Below are 11,801 nucleotides of genomic sequence, written 5' to 3'. Positions count from 1 at the left end.
ACAATTCTTATAGAATTAAATATTAATTAGAAGAAACCTTCAATGCGAGTGTAAAGTATGAGTACACACCATAATTGATTGGTTTAGGACGTTGCGTCTGAGTAGAACAACCGACGTGCAAGAATGTAGCTGGGTAGCTGCCTCAAATGATTTGTTTAGGGCATTGTTTAAAAGAAGTTAAAAAAATAATTATACTTACAACAGCAGTCTCCCTGGTTTACAATGTAGATTTCAGTGATTCCATATGTTTATTCTAGATCAATAATCGCTTCAGGATTTGTTTCAAGATCTGAGTGAGGGCATGGATATACAACACTGCATTTTCCATCCGTCTAAAAATATAAAAAAATTTTATCACTACGATTTCAATCCGTCTAAAAATATAAATATTTGTCACTACGATTTCCATCCGTCTAAAAAATAAATATAAATTGAATTATTATTTGTAAGTTTTGAATACTCAAACTTCATTAGGTCAGAACGAGACACCATTAACCATATTTTGTTAACAAGGGTCGATATTAAAAAAAAATACCCCAAAAACAACACAAAAACATTTGATAAGTTCTTTGTTTGTTATGATATCTTCAACTAATCTGATCATTCGCTATTGAGACAGTACATAATTTGAATCCCTAAAATGTTCAATGGTTGAGTCCAGATTTTGAGAGATGGACACGTCTTTTTAAGACTTTAAGCGTGGTAAGAACTAACAACTTACCAACATTTCAGGCGTGGGAGTTGGAGGATATTGGTACATAGAGCTCATGGTCACTGGTTTATTGAGAGCAATATTTGTCATTGAACTTGATAAACTTCCACTTCTACATGTTGTCTCTACCACATCTGAAAGTTTGAAGTTGTTGATTAGCATTACTAGTATATAATTGCATATTTTCCATTTTTCTTTCTTTTAAATTCAGAAAACGCAGGTATAAAAATAATAATAACAAGAGCACCGTGTTAACGCTCGTCTGTTAAAAATATAAACTAAAAAAGGGCATAGCTTTAAATGTATTACTTTTAGAAGTATGCTCCTGTCTAACAACTGCACATTGTTATGATAAGCAAGTATTTCAAGTCTCACGTTCAAACATTCAACCTTTTGCACGACGATGCCGCCGCCGCAGCGATCATAATAGCTGGTAATAATAATAATAATAATAATAATAATAATGATGATAATGATGATGATGATGATGATGATGATGATGATAATAATAATAATAATAATAATAATAATAATAATAATAATAATAATAATAATAATAATGATGATAATGATGATGATGATGATGATGATAATAATAATAATAATAATAATAATAATAATAATAATAATAATAATAATAATAATAATAATAATAATAATAATGATGATGATGATGATGATAATAATAATAATAATAATAATAATAATAATAATAATAATAATAATACTGATAATAATTAATAATAATGATAATAAAAATAATGATAGTAACAGTAATAATAATTATGATGATGATGATGATAATGACAATGGCAATAACAATAACAAAAAGAACAATAATAATAATAATAAAAATAATAATAATAATAATAATGATAATAATAATAATAAAAATAAATAAAACTGATAATAATGAAAAAAGGATTGTAATAGTAACAGTAATTATAGTGATCATGATGACGATGATGATGTTGATGATGATGATGATAATAATGATATTACATCGGCAAATTAAGACAGTAAACTACAGTAAATATTTTAATTAAATAGTTTAACACTGGTACTCTTGTCTGCACCTCTAATGTCAACACTAACCAAGTATCCATGCCTGCAAAATCTCGCCGATATATGCCATGCATCAACATATTTCGTATAGACACCAAATATTTCCGGCAAATAGGAAAAACATTTGTTAACTTTTGTTCAATTGAAAACAAAAATACTTTTAAAATAACAAATCGGGAACTTTGATCAAATAGTATTCATAAACAATATCTATGCGCTCTGTTTGGATACAAAGGTTTATTTACTCTTTAAACAGTTTAGTATTGATTTCTGTTTGGAAATCTCTTTATAAATGCAAGGTGTTTGTTTTTCTCACAATAAAAGAGCCGAATTTTCTATTGTTTTTATATGAAGAAATTTTGTTGGGAAAGGTAAATAAAAGACAGACCCTAAACACTCTTCGTCCTGAATATATGAAAAATCTTTTTAGTACCAGATAAACAATATGTATCTTTACATAAATAATTTGATTGAAACTGTATACTTTATGTACATTTTGATAGAAACTCAAAAGGAATCCTGAATTTGCCAAACTATGTTGCCTCTTTAAATAAAATCTTCATTATCATCATCATAATAATAATTATGTACTAGTCTTTGGACTGAATATATGAAAAATATTTTTAGTACCAGATAAACAATATGTATCTTTACATAAATTATTTGATTGAAACTGTATACTATATGTACATTTTGATAGAAACTCAAAAGGAATCCTGAACGTGCCAAACTATGTTGCCTCTTTAAATAAAGTCTTCATCATCATCATCATCATAATAATTATGTACTAGTGTTTGGACATGTGCAGCCAGTTCTATAATGAGAAACTTACAAGTGTTGGCAAGCAAGAGACAGTGTACAAAGAACATACCTTACAATGCTTACCTGATAAAGAAAAAATATGATCAAATCAATGCAACCTTACTTGTCATGGATTTATTTTAAATCATCTTTAATTTATTTTTAACCTCAGGCATAAACTCAGTTTCATAACTACAATTAAAAATTAAAAATATCAGAATACAGAAAAAATGAAAACAACAGACTGGCTTAAATACATATATTTGTGTAACATCTATCCAAATTATACAGACATTCTTTGACTTTTGAAATGCATAACCTAGTCATTTAAAATAGTTCGATTTCAGCAGAAAAGCCTGTTAAAAAAATTACGAAAAAAATTAAGGCTAAACTTCAATTTTAGCTAACAATTAATTTACTGTGTGGAATGAAGAAATTATTAGGCCCATCAGTTACTTAATAATCATTTATGTTATGAAGCATAGTAAAATCATGAAGCAAAACAATTGGTCACATTATAAAACAAAGAATTATTTGTGTCGTTGCCACGGCTTTAATTTTCTTGGTCCTATCTTTTTATAGCTTTTGTGCATGCATCCCTTCTCCACAATAAGTATTTAGGAATCTAAGTAATGACATTGTGTTTTCTGTGTTTTGCCTATTTGAGCATCCATAAATTTGAATAAGAATGCCTTTATGAAATAAATATGTTTTGTTTTGTTAAAAACCTATTTAAAGTAGTAGCATAATATTTTGTTCCGCAACATTTTGTTATGTTAATGCACAGTTTTCATTGGTTTTCAATAAAAGCAATATTCTATGTTGAGAGCCGACTGTCAGATGGAAATATCATAATGTTACCATTTTTGAATTTTATAAAAAAATATTTCATTAGAATAATTCATTTTTGATATTTCATTAGTTTTTTTAACCTTTAACTATTTTATTCACCATTAAGTAATATCCTTATTTTTTACATTAAACAAACCTCAAATAAACCAACAAACAAAAACATCAAATAATTCACAAATGTCTGAAACATGTTAGATATATTTTGCTAATAACAATTGCTTATTTTAACAATTAAAGTATGAATATTGTTAAATAACTTCTCTTTAAACTTGTTCTGGAGGCTTATCAGTAAACAGCTTTCTGCCTCCACTAAATAAAACATGAGTGACCTGAAATTGACCTCACATTCTGCAAGGCGTCTATAAGATGAACTCAACTATTGCGTGAAGGAAAAGAAATTTTTGTCCTGGTTCCCATATAGACGCATACTAACATATATATCATAGAATTCATATTGGAAAATAATTGCGTCGATTTTATATATAATTTAACGTTTCGAAAAGATAAAATGTTTAAAGGTTACCATGTAAATATAATAATTTATGATTTTGATGCCTCCAGCTGATAATTTTACAAGGATATCGAAATGACATAGTTCGTCCGTTCGTCCGTTCATATGCACTCACAGGGCAGTAATTATGTGGCTTGAGGGACAATAGGTAACTGTTCTTTCTCTTTGATGTCATTCATTCCGGAATGATTTTATGTGGCTATTTTCTTTTGTGTGGCTAAAAAGAACAATAGAGAAAACAATAGAGTATCCACATAATTACTGTCCTGTGTGAAATTTTGATCTTTTGATTACCTGTTCTTTAAACATTTTCCTTATTAAGCAGGAAACCTAATACTATTTCAGTACACTACGATGATAAGACAAACCCTGAAAATGTATCGTAAAACTCAAAAGTTCATTCGTGTCTTCGGCAATGGTATAATTAAAAGGCATTGGTCCTTAAATGTTGCTGAAATACTTCCTCCGGGGTTCTAATTAGTAGGGACTTTTGTATTGCTTGCAATCCTTTGAAGTGCTTTAAAATGCTATTTTTTTCCTTGACAATTGTCATTTAAGAATAGATAGTATTAGAAGTCCGTTCAATGTTTGGAGCTTATTGTGAGATCACTGTATTGCTGACGTCCGAAGTACAAGGTGTTATTTCTTATATTGTACGGGACTTAATTATTAACATAATTTCAACGAGGAAGGAAATCATGTTGTTTAAACAACACACTTTCTCGTAAAATGTACCAGAAAGTAGAAACTATGGCTATTTTGCGTTTTGTTAAATATTCCTCGTAAAAAGTTTCCGATGTTCTAAATTTTGACGTGTCTGGCGAATAGTTAGGTTCTCACTATATCCTTTTTGACTATGTTGATAATGAAATGATTGTTTCAAGTTATGTAATATGCTGCTGTCATTGATGTTTTTTCGTTGATGATGATGAGCTTATTATAATTTGTTTTTTTCTTTGTTTGGATTTTTAGGGCACGTCAACACATAATTGGCCATATCGTGCCGAATATTATGATAGGCTTCAAATGTTATGTAAAACTTTGTAAATGACAATAAAAATGAACCAATTAGATCCTAGAATACAAGTTTATCTCTTTCAAATAATCAATGATGTTTTTTTTTATGGAATTGTATGAAAGAGTTCTTTGAGTGAATTAACACAATAAAATCTATTTGGGCCTGTGAAAAATCATGACATTCAAGAAGAAAATGCTTGACAGTAAAATTTTCATTACAAACTACACAGAAAGGGGCGTTGTCCTTCGTGAGGAGATAAGAGTGGGTAATTTTAGTGTGTCCCATTCGGCATCGAAGAAGAACTGTTTGATCATGGCGGTTTGACAGAAATAGAGATGCTGAGACATCAAAAGATAGGTTTATATCGTGAAGTTTATTAAAAACGGCATTGTCCCAATTTGCTTTCCATTCAGATGTTACTAGTTTATTTATAGCCGGTCTAAAATCACAAGCAAGTAACAATAAGTTAGTTTTTTTTGAAAATGTAAAGATTGTTTAGCTAACGCATCTACTTTTTCATTTCCTCGTATACCAACATGACTTGGAATCCAATATAAAGATAATGATTATTATGGTAGACTAACAATGCAATATAGAAATCGCTTTTTACCTTCATGTATCTACTTGATATTACAACTATTGCTTTTTTATTGCTTTTTATAATCATTTGCATAGTAAATCCAATCCGTGATAATGCGCGTGCCATTGTATGTTGTTACTTTTTTCAGGAGAGCGAATTGGTCATAAGTCTTAAGTTTACGACAAAAGATAGGACAATTACTTGAAACGGTCTTAAGTGCAAAAACTTTTTCTCCTTAAGTTGGTCATAAGTCCTAGGATTTAGGATTAAGTTAGGACTATCAATGAAACGCAGCCCTGATTTCAGATACTTTTTCTCTCACTGATGTAGGTTCGAATCCTCACAGAGACTTAAAATATTGAACTTTTTCAAATAATGAAGCTATCTAGCTATTTTGCGAAGATCGATGGTGGTACTCGGGTGTTCCCTTGTGCTTAAAATTCGCATTGTTATCGAGACACGCTTTTCGAATTTTACAGTATCGAAGTGACTTATAAATCGACAAACAAACAAACAAACACATTAGCATCAATCTATATATAAGACAATAAACCATGAAAAATAATCAACTTGTTGCCCAAGTAATCGAGGGATTTTTACAATGTCTATCAGATATTCAAATATCTGGAAAATTAGTTTTTTTGTTGAGCTGTTTACAGGTCACTGTAGACTTCTACTTCACATATCGTCAGATATTCGGTTCCCTCTATGTACAACTTGACGTAGCGTCCATGCTGTGGGGCACCGAATAAGATCGTGCAAGTATCACCAATGGGGCTCGTATGGTTGAAAACTGTTTTAAGGTCGGCCAAGGTGTCCCCTATCTGGATAATAAGGTCATGTAATCTCTGTGCTGGAAACAACAAATAACCAATTCTTTAAAAAAAAGTTAATAAGATGAAACCTTCCATGCGAGTGTAAGGTATAAGTGTCATAGGTTCATATACGTACATGTTTATATGTGTTATTGTTTGTCTGTGTCTGTGCGAATTCGTCCTATTAAATGTCCTTTAGCTTTAATTTCCATCATATGTTTCGTTCATCCCCATATAAATCATATACTTATAACCATTACGGGCCTCTCTATCTAACTTCTTACTTAATTGATTAACTACACTACGCATGAGCACTATTTTGAAAGATGATGGCGAGAGCCGCGATTCTTGAAAGCTAATAAAATAAATTAAAAGCGTATAATTTGTGTACACTCTTTCCAGGTCCCACATCGTTCATTAGACATCCAAATCTTTCGTACTGAGTCATAAGTACACATCTAAATTTATTGGCCTAGGACGCTGTGTTTGTAAATCACTGTTCTAGAGATGGCACTATTAAAGATTCCACCAAATTTTAATTTTGCTTCTAGCTTACCATTACAGGCACTTTAAACTGACCACATTCCAAAACAATAAATTATTTGTTTGGTTTCCACCTCACAACAAAACTGCGAAGGTCGTTGGCGACTTTTGACAATACCTTAGGTGTCCTTCTGTGCCTTATTTCAGGCACGAACGGGCTCCTGAGTAGAGCGACTGTCCTGCCATAAGCTAACTAGATAGCTGCCCGACATGTTTTTGTTTTGTTAAAAAAAGTTAAAATGTTAATTATACTTACGACAACAGTCTACCCGGTTTACAATGTAGATTCCAGTGATGCCATATGTTTGTTCTAGATCAATAATCGCTTCAGGATTTGTTTCAAGTTCTGAGTGAGGGCATGGATATACGTCACTACGATTTCCATCCGTCTTAAATATAATTATATATGTTACTACAATTTCTATACGTCTAAAAATATAAATATAGGCCTATATCACTACGATTTCCATCCGTCTAAAAAAATAAATATAGGCCTATATCACTGCGATTTCCATCCGTCTAGAAATATAAATATAGGCCTATATCACTACGATTTCCATCCGTCTAAAAATATCAATATATATTGAATAATTATCTATTTTGTAAGTTTTGACCACTCAAATCAAACTTCATTAGGTCAGAACGAAACACCATTTACCATATTTTGTTAACAAGGGTCGATATTAAAAAAAAAATAAATAAAAAAAATAGGAAAACAAAAAAGACAACATTTTTTAAGTCATTTGTTTGCTATGATATCTTCCACTTATCTGATCATTCGCTATTGAGACATAACATAATTTAAACCCCTAAAATGATAAATGTTTTTTTTCTGACTTTGAGAGATGGACAATTCTTTTTATGACTTTAAGCGTGGTAAGAACTTACCAACATTTCTGGCGTGGGAGTTGGAGGATATTGATGCATAGAGCTCATGGTCACTGGTTTATTGAGAGCAACATTTGTCATTGAACTTGATAAACTTCCACTTCTGCATGTTGTCTCTACCACATCTGAAAGTTTGAAAGTTATTGATTAGCATTACTAGAATATTATTGCATATTTTCCATTTCTCATTCTGTCTGTCTTTTAAAACCATCAAAAACATATACTACTATATTTTTTCGGCCCGTATAAAAATAATAACAAGAGCACCGTGTTTAAGCTTGTCTGTTGAAAAATATAAATTAAAAAACGGCATAACATTAAATGTATTGCTTTCGCAATTATGCCCCGTGTCTAACAACTGCACATTGTCATGATTATATAAGCAAGTATTCCAAATTTCATGTTGATACATTCAACCTTTTGCACAACGAAAATGATGACGCTCTCGGCAGCGATCATAAAAGCTCGTTAAAATAATAATAATAATAATAATAATAATAATAATAATAATAATAATAATAATAATAATAATAATAATAATGATAATAATAATAAAAAAATGATAATAATAATTAAAATAATGATAGCAATAATAGTGATGATGATGATGATAATTATGATGATGACGATGATGATGATGATAATAATGTTGACATTACACTGGCAATTTAAAACAGTAAATGATAGGCGTATCTACAGAACCTTGTCCAAGATTGTATTTAAATAGTTTAACACAAGTACATGTACTCTTATTTCCCTTATTTGTCTGCACCTCTAATGTCAACCCTATCCAAGTCTACAAGTTTGCAAAATCTCACCGATCAACATATTTCGTATAGACACCTAACATTTCCGTCAAACAGGAAAAAACATTGGTTAACTTTTGTTCAATTGAAAACAAAAATACTTTTTAAAATAACAAATCGGGGAACTTTGATACAGTGGTTTATTTACTCTTTAAACTATTTAGTATTGATTTCCATTTGGAAACATCTTTATCAAGGTGTTTGTTTTTCTCACAATAAAAGAGCCGAATTTTCTATTGTTTTTATATGAAGAAATTTTGTTGGGAAAGGTAAATAAAAGACAGAATTTAATAAAATGAACTCAATCTATTGCGTGAAGGAAAAAGAAATTTTTGTCCTGGTTCCAATATAGACGCATACTAACATATATATCATAGAATTCATTAATAACATATATATCATAGAATTCATTAACGATATATCTAATTGGAAAATAATTGCGTCGATTTTTTTCATAATTGAAAAAAGGAGAAAATGTTTAAAGGTTACCATGTAAATATAATAATTTTTTTAATTTGATGCCTTCAGCTGATAATTTTACAAGGATATCAAAATGACGTAGTTTGTCCGTTCGTCCGTCCGGGCGTTCGTCCGTCCAATAGTCCGGCTATCCGGATCTATATCTTAAAACCTGTATGATTAATTCCTTTTAATGTATATATGAATTAAGAAAAAAAAACCCTCACCAAATGCAATTACAACCCTTTTATGGGTTTTCGAGTTATGGCCCTTTGTTACTTAAAACATGCGTTTTATAAAGAAAATTACCATTTTGAACATACGGAAATTATTGTAGTTCGATTGTGTCGGAATCTATTAGCTTATAGACACACTATCAAATCTAACAAATTGAGTAAAATAGGGCAGGGTCTGACCCACAAGCGTCTGTGATTATCTGTTGCTTTAACATGTTCCTTATGAAGCAGGAAACTTAATACGCGTACACTATGATGATACAGACAAACCCTGAAAATATATCGTACAACTCAAAAGTACATTCGTGTCTTCAACCATGGCATACTTAAAGGCATTGGCCCATAAGTGCTGCTGAAATACTTCTTCCAGGGCTCTAATTGGTAGGGGACTTTTGTATTGCTTGCAATCCTTTGAAGTGCTTTAGTATTGGAAATTAATTTTGAATCAAAAGTTTTTTTATTGCAGTATTTCAAATGAATCGTAACACATTTACTTTGGTAAATCGGCAAAGTGTTAATCAGTCGACTTACTAGACTGATAAACAGTTTGCCGATTTACCGAAGTAAACGTGTTACGATTCATTTGAAATACTGCAATCCTATTGGACAAAAATAATTTCAAACACTAAATTGTATTTATGCGCCGTAGTTTATGTGATAAGAAAAATTTATATAGTAAGCTAAATGGCATACCAACATGTTCCACGGCAGTTGATCTGACGTAATATATTCCATCAATTACGTCATCAGGCGACGTCAAGAAAACACTATACAATGTACAATTTTTGTTTGAGGCTTGGAAGATGAAGGATTCACAATTCTGTTAAAAAGATACGGATATATTTATATACGAGCTCCATGATTGTAATTTGTGTAAGTACATTAATAAATATGGACACGTCTTGAAATTTAAGTTTCTATATTAATAGAAGACTCCTGTGTAAGTGCTTAGGAAAAGCCCTTTCCCACTAACCCAGTTGCCCTACCACCAGCCCCGCAAACAATTTATTCATTCTCCAGCTCATTTTAGGAAGAGCTTTTGTACTCATTCAGGCGTTGTGTCAGCATAGGTGTCGATGTTGCCATCACGCCTTGGCGCAAGTTGAAGCGGAAAATACTTATTTAAGAGTATGATTGGAGGTCCGGTTCTTTTTCCGAAGGTTCATAGCTCTAACAGGTACTTATACTAGTATATTAAGCCAGAGAATTATGTAAGCTGATTTGGTACATTTTGCGCATTGCGTTGTCGATAGCGAGAACATAAGCTATATCCTTATAGCCTTTGTGTCTTGTCGTCTTATCGCTAGCCAAACGCGCCAAACGACGCGTTGTCGCATTATTGTCTTGTCGTCCTGTCGCTAGCGAAGCACGCCAAACGGCGAATCGTCGTGCGGTGCGTTGTTGCGATGTCGACTTGTCGCTTGGCTCATATATATATGCAAATAGCCAATATTTCGATTTGAGCCGAGCGACAATTTGATATCGCAACAATACGCCGCATGACAACACGCCGTTTGGCGCGCGTCGTTCGCGTGAAGACGACACGACGTCAGTGCGACAACACGTCTTTTAAAAGTGTTCCATATCAGCCACCATGGAGAATAGTCCAGCACACTGTCTTAAAGCCAACTCTATACTCTATCTCTACTTTATAACTGATAATAAGAACCGGTTCTAGATTATTTACATTTTATTTACGCTTTTATAAAATAAAAGGAAGCGTTAATAAATTCAGCTTGAAAAAATTAACTTTTCAAAAGTTAAAAAGAACTGGACATTTTTCGTGCTTTTAGTCAATCGGATCTAAGCCCTTTGATTGGATGAAAATGTAGGATAAAGTCTTAAATGTTTTTATTTTACCTAATTTTTGCTTATATGCATGAAAAAAAATATCAAAGGACGACTGACGTCACATACTGGAATATCTACAGCTCTCGGGTAACTGTTTAGCGGAAACGCGACAGATGCTCGTTACTGCCGTGAACAGTTATCCTCGATCTACATATTCCGGTCTGTACCGGAAGCCGGATTAATAAATCATATATCAAAACAACATATGACTTCTTATAGAAAAAAGATATAACTGTATCATTACTGTTAACTATAAATCAGTATTATCGAATTATTATAAATGTATATTTTATTTCTTCATCGCAGGAAAAATTCAGTGCTGTGGTAATTAATTGATAAATTTACCAATAAAAGAAACAAGAAAAAAAAACTTGTTATGAATTGAAAAGTTCTGTCTGTAGAATATCAAACATTCTAAATCGAAAGAAAACATATATTTTTCAACTCACCCTCTCCTTGCAAATTCTTCCGCAGCTTATTTCAGTACTTGTAATTGTGGTAAATATTTCGTAGGATTTTAAATCTGGATTTAACCCTGTCGTGTATTCAACAAACATAACGCTTGCGACCGGAACGTTCAATAAAGCCGTTATTGCAAAGACAAAAAAGCCAAATGCTACAAACGTCGATGATTGTGATGTAGATAGCATTTTTGAATATAAAT

The 11,801-nt window shown here is 31.5% G+C and overlaps 1 protein-coding gene across 1 annotated transcript; it reads right to left on the bottom strand.

The window, feature by feature from the left end:
• Positions 1-6,054: 6,054 nt before the first annotated feature.
• LOC132733011 (fucolectin-1-like) lies at positions 6,055-10,233 on the bottom strand. The gene is made up of 4 exons (XM_060719574.1): positions 9,980-10,233; positions 7,786-7,910; positions 7,154-7,286; positions 6,055-6,392 (listed from the first exon to the last, which is right to left on the bottom strand). The coding sequence occupies exons 2-4, from the start codon at positions 7,864-7,866 to the stop codon at positions 6,193-6,195; spliced, it is 414 nt and encodes a 137-aa protein (XP_060575557.1). The 5' UTR covers positions 7,867-7,910; positions 9,980-10,233; the 3' UTR covers positions 6,055-6,192.
• Positions 10,234-11,801: the final 1,568 nt, after the last annotated feature.

The sequence above is a fragment of the Ruditapes philippinarum genome, unplaced genomic scaffold (genome assembly GCF_026571515.1).
Source record: "Ruditapes philippinarum isolate M1 unplaced genomic scaffold, ASM2657151v2 ctg2344_1_1_1_1, whole genome shotgun sequence".
Taxonomy (NCBI): Eukaryota; Metazoa; Mollusca; class Bivalvia; order Venerida; family Veneridae; genus Ruditapes; species Ruditapes philippinarum.
Note: the sequence above shows the minus strand (reverse complement) of the source record. Positions and strands in the feature narration are given on the sequence as shown.